Below are 18,902 nucleotides of genomic sequence, written 5' to 3' on the forward strand. Positions count from 1 at the left end.
CCTAACCCTAAACCTCAATCTAACCCTCAATCTAACTCTCAATCTAACTCTAACCCTCAAAATAAACCTAACCCTTAACCTAACCCTTAACCTAACCCTAAACCTAGCCCTAAACCTAAACCTAAACCTAACCCTAAACCTAACCCTAAACCTAAACCTAAACCTAAACCTAAACCTATCCCTAAACCTAAACCTAAACCTAACCCTAAACCTAACTCTAACCTTCAACCTAACCCTAACCCTAACCCTGAACCTTATATAACCCTTATTCTTACTCTTACTCTTACTCTTACTCTAACCATCAACCTAAACCAAACCAAACCTAACCCTAACCCTAAACCTAAGCCTAAGCCTAAGGCTAAACCTAAACCTAAGCCTAAGCCTAAGCCTAAACCTAAGCCTAAGCCTAAACCTAAAACTAAGCCTAAACCCAAACCTAAACCTGAGGCTAAGGCTAAGCCTAACACTCACCTTCATTCTAACCTTAAATGTTAAGGTTAACCTTAAACTTAACCCAAACCCAAACCCAAACCCTAACCATAACCCTAACGCTGAGCCTAATCCTAATCCTAACCCTCACCCTAACCATAACCTTCACCGTCAGCTAACTCTTACCCTTAACCTAAACATAAACCTTAAGCCTAAGGCTAAACCTAAGCCTAAACCTAAATGTAACTCTAACCCTATCCCTAACTCTAACACTAAAACTAACCATAACCTTAACCCTCACCCTAACCATGTCGACTGTTTATCTTCATTTTATTTCTCCTCATATTAAACGCAAAATTAATTTGGAAAAGTTAATTCTGTCTTCCATGTATTCAGGGTTCTCAAACTTGTGGCCTGTTGGTCATATCTGCCCTTCCATTCATTGTCAAAGATTTTATAGGTTAAGACGGAACAGAGTTGTTACATGAAAAAAAGAAAACATACAATTCTCCTGAAAAATGGCCTATATTTACATTGAAAACCACTAAACATTAAACAGCTAAACCTGAATAAAATTATGAAGACCAGTCTTCACAAAAATTGACCTCTGGTAGCCCCCTAGCCTATCGAGGTTGAGACCCCTGATCTTATTAATCTCTCAAGTTCTAACAGATGAAAAATATATACATTTACATCTTTTCTTTATTTGTTAGATGTAAAATTGTTTCTCTCTAACTTTGTTAGAATCTATCGTAAAGATAATCATTTCCTTTAATATACATTTATATAATGATTTGGGTCAAGACCCGTTGAGAACCTCTGTCCTAAAGTGATGTCTAAAGACGACCTAAATATCTGGATCATGTTACGATGATGTTAGTGAAGAAGGAACAGGTCATGTTAAGAACATGCTCCGGTTTGAGACTGAAGTTGTATCTTACCCACCAAACTGAATGTAGCAGCATGTCATCGACATTTGACCTAAACAGGAGCTGAGACGTTATGAGCGAACCATTACAACAGGAATCATTTAGGAGAGCGTTGAGTTGCCATGGCGACGAGAGCGGTGAAAAATCAACAGGCCTAAATGAATGTCCAAAGGCGTGTTTCCAACACACATGCTGTTGTTATTTGACGCTTCTCTGTGGATTCCTCTGGGCAGGAGTTGCAGCAGCAGCTGATAATCGAAACAAGGAACCTTAAGAGAACCAGAAATTTCTACCAGAAGCTGATCCAACAAGAGCGGAAAAATAAAGGTGCGGCCGACATTTTTAGAATACTGCTGAAAATGCTGACGCGACTGGGATTCTTCAAGTTTAAATCTACGTCAGTTTGTTATTCAAAACTATTGATCATTGTGTCTCAAGTACAGATTTCCAACTAAGGCCCGAGGGGCCAAATCGAGCCCACTGTGAAATCCTCATGTATTTGACACTAACCATGAAATGTCCCACTTTTCAAAGAAGGCCCTTTATAGACTTTCTTCTCAAAACTAGTTGTGTGTGTTGATTGTCTGATGAAGCTTCATGGAGCAGTGTCCTTATTTTCCACTAGATGGCAGTCTCTGCACTATTTTCACCAACCTTCCCATTGTAACATCACATCATTTTTAAACCGATGGCGCCACCTACTGACCTCTAAACAACATGACACTGCTTCATGAAGCTTCATCCGACCATCACTAGTTGTGTGTTTTGGCGAGTATCTAGCAATACTACAGTATATGTATCATGATACAGGAGCAACGATATATCTTGCAATATTGTCAGAATAACGATATATTAAGTTTATTAAAAGGGCATCTTATATGAATACCTAACTCTCCTGAGTCACTCAGAAGTTATTACTTTATAAAGTTCTCCTGCGTCTGAAATCTCAGCGAACGAGAGGTTACGAGAGTGGAGTCCATTATGACGTAATAATGGCTTCACTCCTCCTCCAGCCAGCTGTAATCACACCCAGCTTTGTTTATACAATAAGTCCCTCAGAGGTGGAGACTTCTGGGATTCATGACGCACTGTGGCAATTTCGATGTTTGACCAATCACAGCAGAGTGGGCGTGGTTATGGTAAACAAGATTTAATCTCCAAAAAAAATCTGTTTTCAGTGGGCAGGGCTTAAGATCATGTAAATATTTAAATAAAGTTTTGTTCAAACAGACACAAGCTGATGATACAATAGAGTCCAAGGTCAATTTAAGACTTGCATTGTATCTGAAACACACACAGTCAGTACATGCTTAAGACAAGCTTACGTGATACAAACTACAGGGATCTATGTTTGTATTTAGCAAGAGAATAATGAAAAATATCATAATAATGACATCTATTTCTCCTCAAGGTTCCGAGAGCAAAGTCATGCTCACTAAACTGAAGTCTCAACTCGAAGAGCTTCGCTCCAAAGTGGTCTTTCTGGATTCTGTCAAGAGATACCTGGAGGTGCTGCAAAATAAACAGCTATCTTCACACGCAACAAGGAAGTGATGTTCATGTGCTGGTTATTTCTCAGATACAACGGGTGGACCAGTGTGGACTGGAGGTCCCTCAGCTGCCCTCACTGTGTACCACTGTTTCAGACACTGTAGACCACCAGGGCTCACAGGAGTCTCCCGCCTTGAGCTTTGGAACCAGTAAAGGAAAAAGTACCTTGCAAGCAGGAACACCTCTCGGCCTCATGACGTATCTCTACGCTAGGTATGAACGAGAATCACGCATCAATTTTGAACTTGTATTTCAGTTGAACTTCTTCCTATAATAGGGTTTTCACTCTGATTTGGAGCAGAGGAAAATAGTGCAGAGACCGCCATCTAGTGGACTCTGACAATAATGACACTGCTTCATGAAGCTTCATCAAACTAGTTGAAACTAGTCTCCGTCTTCTTTTTATGTTCCACAGAAACGCTGCAGTCGAAGGCTTCATCCAACAGTTTCTTTACACGTTTCGTTTTTTCTGCTCCCCTGATCAACTCCTGCAGTTCATCACGGACACGTTTAGCAACGCTGTAAGGTAGGTGGATATCGAACCCCTGAGAGAGTCGTCTTCAAGTTGTTCTCGTTGAATGGAATATAACAATTTTATATAAGCTCTGACATGTTTTTTTCCGTGGCTACTTGTCAGTATGAATTTTTTATTTGCCTTTTTCTTCATTCATGGTTTTATAATCAATTAAGTCAATTGGAGGAAAGTTAAAGAAAACATAAAAGGTCTCATGGGTTCATTACAGAATATTTAGTTTCAATATTACTTTAATTTTGCTTAATTTAATGTTAAAACCACTGAAAAAGAACACCCTCACCTAAAAGCTTAATCAGCAGATAAACCATGTTTCCAGTCTAAAGGCATTTTGATAAAAACACTGTTTCTTTTCTGCTCCGATGCTTTAGTTTTGGTTCACTTTTTCTTTGTTTTATACTCTTGATAGACTTGTTCGACTAGTCTTGTCTTGGTCGCGCATTTCCTGCATTCGTCCATAATAGACCGTGACAGAGTTTTTTTTTCGGCTGCTTTACAATATAACATTCATTCATGATATTTTAAACGTCTGTCAAAAACCTATTGACGGTAAATCTAATAAACTATATGCTGACGAATGAAACCCGACTAATTCGGTTTACGAATTAATCGTCTACTGTCCAGCTCATGAATATTGCTTAATTAAATTGAATGTATTGTACTTTATTATTTATTAATAATTCGTTAATTATTGTTTATTTTATGGTAGTTTAGTTTATGATATTTTAATTTCTTGTGTTTATCTCTTTTTATTTAATTCGTATTACTTATATCCTTTTAAGATCTTTGTGTTATTTCATTTGATATATGCCACTATGTTATCTCTTTGCTCTTGGTTCTGTTTATTTGCACTTTGTTCTTGCTTTTATGAAACTTCTGTACCTTCTATTGTCTGTTGTAAACTGCAAATCCAATTTCCAGAAGAGATCTCCAGAGGGATTAATAAAGTCTACCTAATCTAATCTAATCTAGAATAATTTCATTATTTTATTCTGTACTGCCACCACAACCAATTCCAGTGTTATTTTTACAATACTGGTAATAAAACATCCTTATTCAATTCTGATTCTGATTCAATAATTATGTTTATTAACTGGGAATATTTTACTTTATATACTGTACTTAAATGGGACAAACAAAATATTAAGTTGGTGGTGATTTTCACTTCAATAGCATTGGAACAGCTGTGGTGCATTCAATAAAATAGGAGAAAAAAAACCCAAAGAAAAACTCAAATTTACTTGAATTAAATTAGTTTAAAAAAATACATTAACAAACATTAATCTTGATCTAGAATAATAAGAATCTTTAGAATTGGTAAATTGGTTGGTCCAAAGTATTTTTTTGGGGGGGGTCTCTTTCACAGTTTTGGTCTCAATCCTGTGTTGTTCTCAGTATTATCTTGATCTTTAAAGTATATACTTTTTTGAGTATTGTTTTGATTGTTAAAGCGCTTTGTGACCCTGGTCTGGAAAAGCGCTATATAAATAAATATTACTTACTTACTTACTTACAGTTTTGGTCTCAACCTAAAAAAAGTATTGGTCCTGGTCTCGGCTGAGGTGATCATGTCTACAGGTTTTATCTCAAATGTTTGTTTAAAATTCCAGAGATGGAGCAGATGTGTCCAGGGACAGCTCCAGGATCCTTCAGCGAAGTCTGGACCTGCTGCACCTGTGGATAACGGACTGTAAACAAGTGGACTTCGCAGCCGACTCTGCTGTCTTCGATAAACTGGAGGATTTCCTTAACACGGAGGTATCACTCGATTACACACTCGACGCTCCTCACTCGTGCAATTTGTCCGTCACAATTCAAGTCAACCCTGTGACGGGATCCTCCGTCGGTGGGCTGCTCTAGACGTCAGACTGTCGTCCAAAGATCTGTGATTTCTCCTGCTCCAGGTGATCCCCGTCGACTCCAGAGGCGAGGTCGTCCTCGCGGCTCTTCAAAGCTCTCCCAGTGAGAACAGAAGCAAAGAGCAAGACGGTCTGATCCGATACGAGGAAGATGACGATTCTTTAAAACTCTATTCATCACCGGAAGAGCTCGGAAAAAGGGTTAGTATTTAACTAACATGGTGATTTTTTTTACTTTCCTTCACAGTAGTAGGTTGAAGGTGTTTGCAGTACACCTGTCAGGCCTGTGAGAGGCGCTGTTATGCTCTTGTCAATAAAAACAGAGAAGAATAATGTTTAATTACAAATATTTTAGTGGCTAAAAAAATGCTTGTTTCATTTGGAGAAGGGCTCTGGAAATAAATAGGCTAGGTGGCGCCAGAGGTACATTCTTGTCTATACAGTATCATTTTGAAGGAAGAAGTTTAAATATTCTATTTTATTGTGTCACTTAATTTACGAATAATTAAGATTTTTTTATTTTTCCTCCTGCGTGTATTGATACAAATTGCACTATTTTGTTGTGTCACTTAATTTATAAATAATTTCGATTTTTTTATTTTTTTATTTTTTTCTCCTGCATGTATTGATACAAATTGTATTATTATTTTGTTGTGTTGTGTCACTTAAATTATGAATAATTTTGATTTTGTATTTATTTATTTATTTTTCTCCTGCATGTATTGATACAAATTGTATTATTATTTTGTTGTGTTGTGTCACTTAATTTATGAATAATTTAGATTTTGTATTTATTTATTTATTTTTCTCCTGCATGTATTGATACAAATTGCATTATTATTTTGTTGTGTTGTGTCACTTAAATTATAAATAATTTAGATTTATTTATTTTTTCTCCTGCATGTATTGATACAAATTGCATTATTATTTTGTTGTGGGTGTGTCACTTAAATTATGAATAATTTTGATTTTGTATTTATTTATTTATTTTTCTCCTGCATGTATTGATACAAATTGCATTATTATTTTGTTGTGTTGTGTCACTTAATTTATGAATAATTTAGATTTTGTATTTATTTATTTATTTTTCTCCTGCATGTATTGATACAAATTGCATTATTATTTTGTTGTGTTGTGTCACTTAAATTATAAATAATTTAGATTTTTTTTTTTTTTCTCCTGCATGTACTGATACAAATTGCATTATTATTTGTTTGTGTCGTGTCATTTAATTTATAAATAATTTAGATGTATTTTATTTTTTTCTCCATCATGTATTGATACAAATTGCATTATTATTTTGTTGTGTTATGTCACTTAATTTATAAATAATTTAGATTTTTTTTATTTATATATATTTTTCTCCTGCCTGTATTGATACAAATTGCATGTCACTTAATTTATAAATAATTTAAATAATTTATTTTGATTTTTTTTTTAATCTTCTGTATGTATATTCAACCCATTCTCCATGTAGAGTGGACTTTATACATGTGTTTTTTTAAATAGAATAAAATCCTTTTAGGCAAGATCAATAGTCGTGAGCACACAAAAGAAAACATTATATACTGTAACGTTACTTAGACTTGGCGCGGGTAAGGTAAGGTAAGGTAAAACTTTATTGATCCCTCAGGAGGTCTCCTTCGGGAAATTGTTTAAAATTTGGTGTTGTTGTTTGGTGTTGTTTGTTTGGAATTGTTTGGTGTGCAGCCTACTCCCATCAGTATGTGTGAATGGCTGTCAAAGTGTTTTGTGACCCTGGTCTAGAAAGGCGCTATATAAATAGAGATTATAATACATACTGTTTGTTATTATTATTTTACATTTATTTAATAATGTGGCATAAAAAAACACTCAAGAAAATGCCACCTGCCCTGAAAATGTCACCTTAATTCTCAAAAATAACCATGTATTAGTCATTTTAAAAGAGTGTTTTTATATCTCGTTTCATCTTCTTGTCTCCAGTGGAGGTTCTCCAGGGTGGTGGAGTCCACCTCGTCCATACCCAAAGACAAGGGCTTCTCCATCGCCGCGGCGCTGCCGGTCCCCTGCTACAACTCCCTGCTGGACGACCTGTCCAGCGTGTGTCCGGTCAGTGAGGACAGACTCCCTCTGGGTCAGAAGGACTTCAGTGTTCAGCTCATAGCTCAGCAGCTCACGCTGCTCCAGCAGGTATTCACGGGGCTGCAGGTGTCGCGTCTGGACGCCAGGGGGAGACATTTCTCTTCTGATCACTGACCCTGAGCTCGTTTGAAAAAAAATGCAGGAGCTTTTCCAAAAGTGCCATCCGGTTCATTTCCTCAACTCGCGACTTCAAGGAGTGGGGGATAAAGCTACCAGTCCAAACAAGTGAGTAAAACATTGTATTCACATTTTTGTTGAGGGAGATGTTGGTTTTTTGGGTTTATAACATGATCGGGGCCCATTTTAAGTTAAGTATTAAACCTCCTAGTGAAGGGATTTTGATTCTATAAATTACATTTTCACACTATCATTTTCTTTTAGTTTGATTTAGAGTCTCCCACTGTTGTCACTGCTAGATTTCTTATTCTTATTCTTATTATTCGTGTTTGTATTCTTATTCTTATTCTTATTCTTATTCTTATTCTTATTCTTATTCTTATTCTTATTCTTATTCTTATGTTTATTCTTATTCTTATTCTTATTCTTATTCTTATTCTTATCAAGGAAATATCAATAAACTGACCCAACAACAACTTTTATCTTGATTCTTAAACAAAATTTGATCCGTTATCTGTAAGTAACACTGTAATTACACTTTTTTGACTCTAGGGGAGCCATAAACAATATGTTCAATATAACATGTTATTAGTTTAATTATTGAAAACTTCTTTTTTTGCAATGAATCCATTACCAACCATTAAAATATGTATGTCTTTTTTTAAATTGCTAAGCTAACTAAAGCTAATACCTAGTTTACTACGTAACATCCCTTGTAGAGGTTATAAAGTCAGATGCTCAACAATACAACATAAAGAGCAACATAATGACAAATAATGAGATTATGAATGTGGAAAGTATTTTTTAACTTGTGACTATCCTGGCCAATCGAAAACCTTTTAAACTTCACTTATAACTAAGGTGCAAATGACATTTACTCTCGGGCATAATACAGTAATTACTTTCCTATATTGGTATTTGTGGAATCAACCAGCTGTCCAATTCATGTGGTGCCTCCAACTATATTAATTGTTCCTTTGTGTATCGCTGTTTTAATTCGTCTCGGTGTATTCATGCGTCAAATTGCTTCATGGGCGACTCATCGAAAACAGCTTTGAGAGCCAGACACAGTTGCAGGTGATATATTGGGCTGTTTAAACAAAAGTTAACTGTTAAAAGAGTATTAGGAACACATAAATATGTTTTTATTACAAGATTAAAGTCATATATATTACATTTATTGCAAGCTTAAAGTTGTAGATATTACATTTATTGCAAGATTAAAGTTGTATATATTAAATTTATTACAAGATTAAAGTCATATATACTACATTTATTGTAAGATTAAAGTCGTATATATTACATTTATTGCAAGATTAAAGTCGTATATATTACATTTATTGCAAGATTTAAGTTGTATATATTAAATTAACTACAAGGTTAAGGTCGTATATATTACATTTATTACAAGATTAAAGTCGTGTATATTACATTTAATTCAGAAATTGAAGTAGCATTAAAATAAAGCGTATATGATGTCACCAACTCATCTGCACTTTTGCAATCTGATCAAGTTTAATCTTGTTATAAATTTGATCTATATGACCATCTTGTACTAAATATTTCTTTATTTTAGTAATAAATGTAATAAATTAGACTTTAATCTCGGAATGTATATATATGCATCTTTAATTTCATCATAAAAGTTATATACATGACTTTGATTTATGAATAAATGTTATATATACGACTTTAATCTTGTATTAAATGCATCAGATGCAATTTAAATCAAATAATTCATGTATTATATCCGACTTTAATCGTGTAATAAATATAATTTACATGACTTTAGCTTGCAATAAATGTTATGTATATGACTTAAATCTTGTAATGAATGTAATATATACAAATTTATTTTTGTAATAAATGTATTCATAAACATCATTAATCTGTTTATAAATGTGATGTATACAACTTTATTCTTGCAATAAATGTCATATACATGACTTTAATCTTGCGATAAACTTAATGTATATGACTTAAATCTTGTAATGAATGTAATATATACAACTTTATTTTTGTAATACATGTATTATACAACATTAAACTTTTAATAAATGCGATGTATACAACTTTATTCTTGCAATAAATGTCATATACATGACTTTAATCTTGCAATAAACTTAATGTATATGACTTAAATCTTGAAATGAATGTAATATATACAACTTTATTTTTGTAATAAATGTATCATAAACAACATTTATCCATTAATAAATGTTATGTATACAACTTTAAATCTCTGTCATACATTGGACTAGTTTAAAATAAAGAACATAATCTTTAATTCTGACTTCTTTTTCCCCAGGAACGTGTCTCTCCATCTTCCACCAGCAGAGGGCGGCAGTCAACCTTCGTCTGAGAATCACCTCCAGCATCTTCTCACTTACGCCGACAGAGTCTCCAACTGGATCTCTGGAGAACTAGTCATCTGTGACTCAGTCAAGGTGAACTCAAACCTCCTTCAACTCTCTCACCCTTGAAAAAATGCTCAACCCACTCTCTTGGATCATGTCTTAAACACCCACAGATGTACATATACATCCTGGAATTAAGTTCAAACCTTCTTCAGATGCAAATGTAGAAGAAAAAAAAAAACACTTGCATCAGATTCATTATGCAAGTCTGCTCCCAAATTACACGCTCTCGTTTTTTTGTGCTCATCATTTGGTGTTTTTTTTTTTCCCCCATCATCTCCAGACTCAGGTGGCCCTGCTGTGCAAGTACCTGTGCGTCGGGAAGAACTGCTACGAGTCCAGGAACTTCGCCACGGCCACGCAGGTCCTGGGAGGCCTGGAGAACGTGATCGTCAAGCAATTACCAGTAAGACGAGACATCCCTCCCCCTCCAGCAGCAGAAACAAGACGCTTCTTTTTTTTCTTTCCCCTCACCCAGAAGTTTTCCGATGGTGTAAAATTAGTTTCACAAATGAGGAATTTGCATTCCTGCGTACGCATGTTCAAAGCCGGAGCACAGTGAGGAGGAATAATTAAAAACTTCACAGTCAAAAAGTGGTGCGAGGATTGCTGCTCATTTCCATATGTTGATCCATTTTTTTTTTTTACTCACTGAAGTGTTACGCCGAGGCCGGGAATATAATTACGGCTGAAGAAGACTTTCCTTTTTCTCTCGCCCCCGTCAGGCTTGGAAACATCTGCCTTCCAAGGTGCTGGAGATCCTGGAGGAGCTGCAGGCTGTGCAGGTGTGTGTGTGGGAAAAAAAAAAAAAACTTGAAGTCCTCGGCTGGTCACGTATCGTGAGTCTGGGGCTGAACAAATCAATAGTGAAAAAAACAGCTTCCAGCGATTCCCGCCCCCCCACCCTGGTCCCCCTGGTGTCCACAGATGGTTCTTCCTGGGAGAAGCTACCTTCCTTGAAGCACCTGCCCCGTCACACACAACATGTTCCCCAGTCTCTCCCCCCATAAGGAGTTGTTTCCCGGAGTATGCTGCTGCTGTTGACTGTGTGGATTGATAGGAGGGTTTTTTTCTTCAAGGTGTTCCTGAAAAGCGACGACTTGTGCCTGATGGGGGGCGAGCACAGGAGGAGGAAGCCCACCCTGCCGGCGGCACACATCCTGGCCATGCACATCCAGCAGCTGGAGATCGGAGCCTTCGCTCTCACCAGTGGAGCGTACAAGTGGACCAAACTCAAGTAACTATCATTGTTCACTTTTTTTTAAAGTGGGGATTCACCGTTTTTCTTACTCTTTATTGAACTATAATTGTTGCTTTGGTTGACGTCTGGTCACCACTTAGATTAGGTTGAACCCCAATTATGAATGTGCTGATGAAGCTTCATGAAACAGTGTCATGTTGTTTAGAGGTCAGTAGGTGGCGCCATCAGTTTTAAAATGATGTTTCATTAGAACAGTTTACCGCCATCTAGTGGACTCTGGAAATATTGACACTGTTTCATGAAGCTTCATCAGACCATCACTACTATTATGATCCCTTACTAATGGGCTGCAGCAGATGACCAGAAGGTTATGGTAAGGAAAAGGCCATTCAATCATATAAACAAATTCAAGAAGGTCAGGTAAGGTTATTAATCATGTGTCTGAGGATTTCGTCATTACTGACGCATCGTGATGGTCAAAGTGATAGTTCACTCATTTTCACTTATTTTCTACTTAACCTCATGTCAATAAGGGTTGGAATTATTTTTAAAATTATCCCTGTTTTTTTTTCTTTACAGAAAGACATGCATGCTAATGTAGCAAACGCTAGTGATGGTTTGATAAAGCTTCATGAAGCAGTGTCATTGTTTTCAGAGTCCACTAGATGGCGTCTCTGCACTATTTTCCTTTGTTTTGAACAACTGTTCTAATGAAACATCATTTTTAAACTGATGGCGCCACCTACTGACCTCTAAGCAACATGACTCTGCTTCCTAAGGCTTTATGTTTCAGACCATCACTAGCAAACACGGCTCACTACTATTGAGGGATCAATAAAGTTTTGCCTTACCTTACCTTAGTCTAAAAAACATCTGAATACCTCCATGGTACTCGTCTTTAATGTCCATCGTGGATTAAAGCCTAAAAATGAGAAAGTGTTCTGAAAACACTTAAATATGTCTTTATATTTGAACATGTCTGTATTCCTGCAACTAGTGATGGTCTAATGAAGTTTCATGAAACAGTGTTATGTTGTTTAGAGGTCAGTAGGTGGCGCCATCAGTTGAAAAATGATGTTTCATTAGAACAGTTGTTCAAAACAAAGGAAAATGGTGCAGAGACCGCCATCTAGTGGACTTTGAAAATAACAACACTACTTCATGAAGCTTCATTAGACCATCATTACCATTAACTCCAAAAAGACACAGTTTACCCTGAAAATAATTCCAACCCTTCAACATGAGGGTGAGTGGAAAATCAGTGAAGTTTAAACTTTGGTTCAATCATAACTTTTATACCAGGTTTCGTCCAAAGTTTTTGAGCGGCCTATGGTTTCGTAAAATTCGCTATTCAACCAAAAAATGTAAAACACATCATTTTGAAGCATAAAATTAAACTAATGTGGCCCACTTGGTCTTCTGATGTGGTCCACTAGATGGTTTGCTCAACCTGAAGGCAGATCATTTTTTAATGTCGGTTAAACTATAAAAGTGTCTGTGTTTAAGATGAGACAAAGAACAGAGATTATAGAATGTCAATTCATCAGAGACCAACTTTATTGAAAGTCAGACTACTATACGATACTTCCTGTTACAGTTTAGAAAACATGCAATTTGTTTTGACCCCACCAGTACTTAGCCCATGTATTGCAGTCATTACGGTATCCCTCAGTACTTCTGTACCAGCCAAACACAGACTAGGTTCACCTGCACACGTGTCAAAAGTTCTACAGGACTTTCAGTCCAAAAATTATATTTTACAGGAATTTAAGTAAATAAACAAGATCTTATGTGAGCAATATCTGCTGCAGCCGAATTGATGAGTTCTAGAGAGGGGGTGAGACACAAGAGACATGTAGTTTGTGGTGCTTATTGAGTTAGAAAGTGATTTTATTTTTTTACATTAATATCAGGTTTCGACCAGAATTTATTTCAAGTAGTCATGAGGCCTCACGAAAGACCCGATGAGGTATCACGATACAGTATCGTCATTTTTAAGGCCACTAGATGGCACTCTCCGCTTTATAATCTTTGGCTCTGAGCTACGGATCTATTTTCTAAATAAGAGTGCCATCTAGTCATCTAGTGGCCTTCCAAATATGACGACACTGTATCATGATACGTCATCAGTAGTGATGGGCTGACGAAAGCTTCATGAAACTGTCATGTTGTTTAGAGGTCAGTAGGTGGCGCCATCAGTTTAAAAATGTCGTTTCATCAGAACAGTGGTTCAAAACAAAGGAAACAAGTGCAGAGATCATCTAGTGGACAATAATCCTTAGTCGACATGGGGCTGAGTAGAGAATCAGTGAAGTTAGTCATGATGCCTCATGAAACAGTTGATGAGGTATCATGATATAGTGTTGTCATTTTGAAAGGCCACAAGATGGCACTCTACTCTTCATAATCTCTGGCTACGGATCTATTTTTAAAATTATAGTGCCATCTAGTGGCCTTGAAAAAGTGACGACACTGTATCATGATACATCATCAGCCTCTTCAGCCCATCACTAGTTTCGAGTCCTACCAAACCAGCTAAAAGAACTGGACTTGCAATAACTAGAAGAAAAAATTGCCTCATACTGTAAAAGTCCAGTTACAAGGATAATGGAACATCTTTTTTAAAAAGTATTGCTAAAAACAAAAGGAAAGAGGAGAATAAAGCAGGACAAATCTCAACAGCTCAGGGAAAACCACTGTAGTGTAATCTCAGTACTGAGGATTCCATTAGGAGGATTAATACGCTGTAACGTTTCCCTTCATTAGCAAACGCAGTATCCGGAGAAATAAAACCGGCTCCCAGTTTGTGTATAAAAAAGTTTGCCAGCTCGCTTTCCCCGTGTCCTTCTTCGTCGCTCCAATATGTCTGAGCAGATGCTGAGGTCATAACAAGTGGCGTTTGCATAGTCGCGCCACAGCTGTTGAATTTGGGTTGTTGGTCGGAGCGTTAGTGTTGCGGCAGATGGCGCCTGTGGGAAGGGGTTTGATTGGAAAAGAGGTTGCGGTCCAGATGCCGGCGAAGCCATGGGACGTATCCAGATGTTGGGGTCAGGAGCGCTAGCCGAGGGAAGACGAGGTGCAGCCGGACTTTCTGGTCCTTCTAATTCAGGTCGCCGACAAAAAAGAGGCTGGTGAAAGTAGGCGAGTTGTTCCCCCCGGAGCTGATTGATTCCCCCCCTCGTTGTTTTTTTTTCAGGGGCATCGCCAAAGTGGTGAGTCAGGTCCACGCCTTCCAGGAGACGGCGTACCCCTACAGGCCGGACTGGAAGCTGCAGGCGTATCTCCGGCAACGCATCGCGAGCCTCGGCGACGCCGACGTTCACCTCCTGGCCGCCGGGAACGAGGCGAACTTCCAGCAGAGCACGGAGCGACACACCAAGAGGATCCAGGACACACTCAGGAGGGTGAAGGCCACCTTCCAGTGAGACCCTCGTGTGGATAATAGTCCAGAACGAAACACCAGCGGAAGGTCCATGAAACCTGCTTCAGTTCCACTCTGCATTCTTCCGTCTACTTTTACTGTCCCAGCTTTTATTTCACTCTTGTCAGAGACTTCAGGTCAAGGTCATACCAGGGCTTCTCAAATCATTTTCTACTCACAGGACTCACTTTTCTTCGTCCACAAAAGACACACTTTAAAAACTTCCAAATACCTCCATGATGCTCGTCTGTAATGTCCCTCTTGTATGGAAGCCTCGACGTGAGAAATTGTTCTTTTTAAACATTTTAAACGAGTCTAGTTAAAAAAGTAAAAATTGGATGTTTTTAGTAGTGATGGGCTGGTGAAGCTTCATGAAGCAGTGTCATGTTTTTTAGAGGTCAGTAGGTGGCGCCATCGGTTTGAAAATAATGTGATGTTTCATTTGAACAGTTAAAAAAAAAGGAAAATAGTGCAGAGACCACCATCTAGTGGACTCTGAAAATAAAGACACTGTTTCATGAAGCTTTACTGACCATCACTAATATTTAGTAGAACTTGTAAACTGGTGAAAATTAGATAAAAAACGTAAAAATAAATCGTATAGTATTTTTGTTTCACTAAAGGTCTGTCAGTGAATATAATGCGAAATTATACCAGTCCATCGAGATAAAAAACGTCCAAGACCCCTGCTCTACATAACATGAAACAGTGTCATTATTTTCAGAGTCCACTAGATGGCGGTCTCTGCACTATTTTCCTTTGGTTTGAACAACTGTTCTAATGAAACTTTTTTTTTTTTTACTGATGGCGCCACCTACTGACCTCTGAATAACATGACACTGCTTCATGAAGCTTCATCAACCCATCACTAGTTTTTAGTGTGTTTTTTTCCGTGACCCTCAAATTGACATACATGTTTGCCCATAACTCCCAAAGTACACAGATTACACTGAAAAGTATCCCAACTCTTAGTCGACATGAGTGTGAGTTGAAAATTGTATTTTGGTTGAACTGTCACCTCAAAGTCAACGTCTCTTAATGGGATCGATTCCTTTTTTCTTTTATTTACCAGAAGTTTCATCACAACGAGGATGGAAGCTTTTTTAATGGAACACTAAGATTCCCTTCTTTGACCTCTTCTGAATATACCCCTGGGAAACTGGGATCTTTGTCAGCCAATTACCTTCTCAAGTTTCTGATGTGATCTCACATTCTTCCTTCCCTCTCTTGATATACATCCTAACTCCTTTTTTTCAACGGATGAAAATAACCTTTTTTTTGGTTTGTTTCTCAGTGAAAACCATGATCTTCGATGTATTTTCACTGTAGTTTGACGACAGATGTTCTAAATGTTGCCAAAAAAAAGCTTATTTTGAATGTGAAAAAGCTTCAAAGATCCTCCTGAGCGTGACGGGCTGGTCCTCTAAACACTCTCCAAAATGATTGTGAAGTTTAAGAATCTCTTATATGTACAAAAAGCTGCTGCCGTTCCATTGATTCACACAGTTGTTTGCCAGAAAGAAACCACGTCTGGAGGTGTTTTCTACGATCTATTGTCCACATATACAAGTGTTTCCACAAACAAATATCATCATCTTAAACTCCTTTTTATTAGTGATGGTCTGATGAAGCTTCATGAAGCAGTGTCATTATTTTCAGAGTCCACTAGATGGCGGTCTTTACTCTATTTTCCTTTGTTTTGAACAACTGTTCTAATGAAACATCATTTTTAAACTGATGGCGCCACCTACTGACCTCTAAACAACATGACTCTGCTTCATGAAGCTTCATCAGACCATCACTGGTTTTTACCAAAATAAAAAGTAGCACTCCGAGTAAGCTGAAGTTTGTCCAAATATCTTTTATTACGCTGTTATTTTCTGTATGATGTGAAAACTGAAGTGTCTATATTTATGTATGGAGTGGAAAAAGCCAAAGCTTGACTATTAAAAAGTTATTCTGAATGAGTTTTAATTGGCACTAGAATATCCAACATGGTGTTTTCATAATAATCTTCAGTTAAAACGCGCACGACGTTTCGCTAAAAAACGGAGGAGAAATAAACAATTTTGCTAATGACCATGTGCCACGTCTCATCTAAGACACACAACCACCAGCAGCCTGCCAAACGCTAGTTAAAGATTGAAGCGCCGCCATCGGTGTGTTTTTTTTTTTTTTTCTTCATTCGACGCGGGGATGCAGAGTGACTTAATTTGAGCTTAATTTAGCCAAATAAATGAGATTATGTAACCTCTGCTCTTGCCAAAGAGAATTATTCTCGTGCAACATCTGCGCTTGAATGGCAGGTTCCACTCCGGGTCCATCTGTCAGTGGGAGGCGAGTGTTCTGGGCTCCTGTGAGGATTTATAGTGAACATCAACGCTCACGTTGTTAGGGTTTCTGCTCGTCCTGGTTAACATATTAGACGTGTTAAATAGCTGCACGACGTCAACATGATGAACCGTATCAGGTGTGTACAGTATATATATATATATTATTATATATTATTATATTATATATATAGTAGTGATGAGCTGAAGAAGCTTCATCAAACAGTGTCATGTTGTTTAGAGGTCAGTAGGTGGCGCCATCAGTTTAAGAATGATGTTATGTTTCATTAGAGCAGTTGTTCAAAACAAGGTAAAATAGTGCAGACCGCCATCTAGTGGACTCAGAAAATGTTGACACTGAAGCTTCATTAGACCATCACTAGTATACATTTTTTTCCGAATACAATTATTTATAGTTCAGGTAATAAAAAAAAAACACAGAAATATTTATGTGGAACAGATTACAAAAAAGTACATGTTGAATATAATAAACGTATTTTAAAAAAGATGTATTAATAAATTATAATATAATTATTATTTATAATAATTAAAGATGATGTTGTTGTTTTTTTCATTTAAAAATAAAATATTCTACATGTATTTCTCTTTATTTATTTTTATCTGAATAATAAACTACATATATATTATTTTTTCAAATATATATTTATTATTTTATTCAGATAAAAATAAATAAATAGCATATGTATATATGTAGAATTTCTCTCTTTAAAGATCATTGGTTCTTTTTCTAATCAAGCTTTTTTTTTTTTAAATAAATTAGAATTATACAATTGTCAGGAGCGTGCAACATAAAAATAATAACAATTAAACATTTAAATGGAAAATAAATACAAAAAAATAAAACGTGAACTAATAGAGAAGTAACATTTTCTTATAAACAAACTAATACATAGCTTTCAATTCTATCTTAATAACACATATCCAAATTCATATATTTATATGTAATATTAAATTTGGTCTCTTAAAAATATACATTTTGTGTTAAATCATAAATAAAATTAACAAATTACAATAACAAGTGAATATAAATAGGCTTCCGAGATCATAGAGCTATCTTAAATAACATTTTACCTTCTTCTTTTTTGGATAAAAGTTAATTTATAAAGTTTGGAATGTGTTTCATCCCTGTCCGCTGACCTTTGACCTTTGTTCGTGGGAAAATATATTTAATCGGTTACATTTTTGTGAGCATGGAAATCATGGTGTCAAACTTTTGAGAATAACAGTAAATGGGTGCGGCCCCCCTCTTGTACCCCTCAAAGCCCGATGACAACCTGACGATCAGACCCGACCCGTCAACTGTGCCATCGAAGCAGTATTTAGGAAACAGATTATCATCTCTAATCCCACGTCAGAGTGGACACGCCTTTCACTTTTAAGTGGCTCAGCGTTTGACTTTGATTGTTGTCTTTATGTGGCCGGTCGGAGACAACAGTGTCCGGATGCGCATACTGATCAATCAGAACCGGAGCCCGGATTTAAACGTCACATCTTCAGGTGTGAAGAAGAAGAATTTAGATCCTCCTTTTCTGACGAGGCAGTTTTGATATGTTGCTCATGAATGAAACCCTTATCATGGGACTTTCTTGCTGGGTCAGCACTTTTATTGGGGCCCTATGTAGAAGTACGGGAGTCGCCCTCACTCCTGGGTGTCGCTCTGTTTCCCTCTGAAATGTAATCAGCCCAGAGAATCAGACGTGGTGATGTGATTGTGGACATTTTGGATGAAGCGTGTCTCTCATCACAAGCTGTTTTGACAGATGTGATCATGTGACTGGGAATGAACCAGTTGTGAAGCTAGTTTTCTTTTGTGTGTTAAAATGTTCAACATATTCCTCATAGTTTGGGAAGGTTCAGTCATTTTAGTATTTGGATCTTTATTAGTTTATTTTTAGGAAAAGCGACACTTGGATGCTGAACCAAAATGATGGGGTTATAAAAATTTTAAGGAGTTTTTCTTTCTCTTTTTTA

The 18,902-nt window shown here is 36.8% G+C and overlaps 1 protein-coding gene across 1 annotated transcript in view; it reads left to right on the top strand.

The window, feature by feature from the left end:
• kndc1 (kinase non-catalytic C-lobe domain containing 1) overlaps nt 1-16,834 on the top strand; it is a 45,054-nt gene extending 28,220 nt beyond the window's left edge. Inside the window, exons 19-31 of the mRNA XM_087802299.1 lie at nt 1,592-1,685; nt 2,770-2,867; nt 2,938-3,122; nt 3,325-3,435; nt 5,052-5,199; nt 5,346-5,501; nt 7,266-7,472; nt 7,567-7,649; nt 9,850-9,988; nt 10,242-10,364; nt 10,684-10,743; nt 11,038-11,195; nt 14,356-16,834. Of these exons, the coding sequence (XP_087658425.1) occupies nt 1,592-1,685; nt 2,770-2,867; nt 2,938-3,122; nt 3,325-3,435; nt 5,052-5,199; nt 5,346-5,501; nt 7,266-7,472; nt 7,567-7,649; nt 9,850-9,988; nt 10,242-10,364; nt 10,684-10,743; nt 11,038-11,195; nt 14,356-14,584 (1,791 nt within the window). The 3' untranslated portion in view covers nt 14,585-16,834. The remainder of the gene's footprint in view (nt 1-1,591; nt 1,686-2,769; nt 2,868-2,937; nt 3,123-3,324; nt 3,436-5,051; nt 5,200-5,345; nt 5,502-7,265; nt 7,473-7,566; nt 7,650-9,849; nt 9,989-10,241; nt 10,365-10,683; nt 10,744-11,037; nt 11,196-14,355) is intronic.
• The last annotated feature ends 2,068 nt before the right edge of the window (nt 16,835-18,902 follow it).

This window comes from Callionymus lyra, chromosome 11 (assembly GCF_982586985.1).
Source record: "Callionymus lyra chromosome 11, fCalLyr1.hap1.1, whole genome shotgun sequence".
Taxonomy (NCBI): Eukaryota; Metazoa; Chordata; class Actinopteri; order Syngnathiformes; family Callionymidae; genus Callionymus; species Callionymus lyra.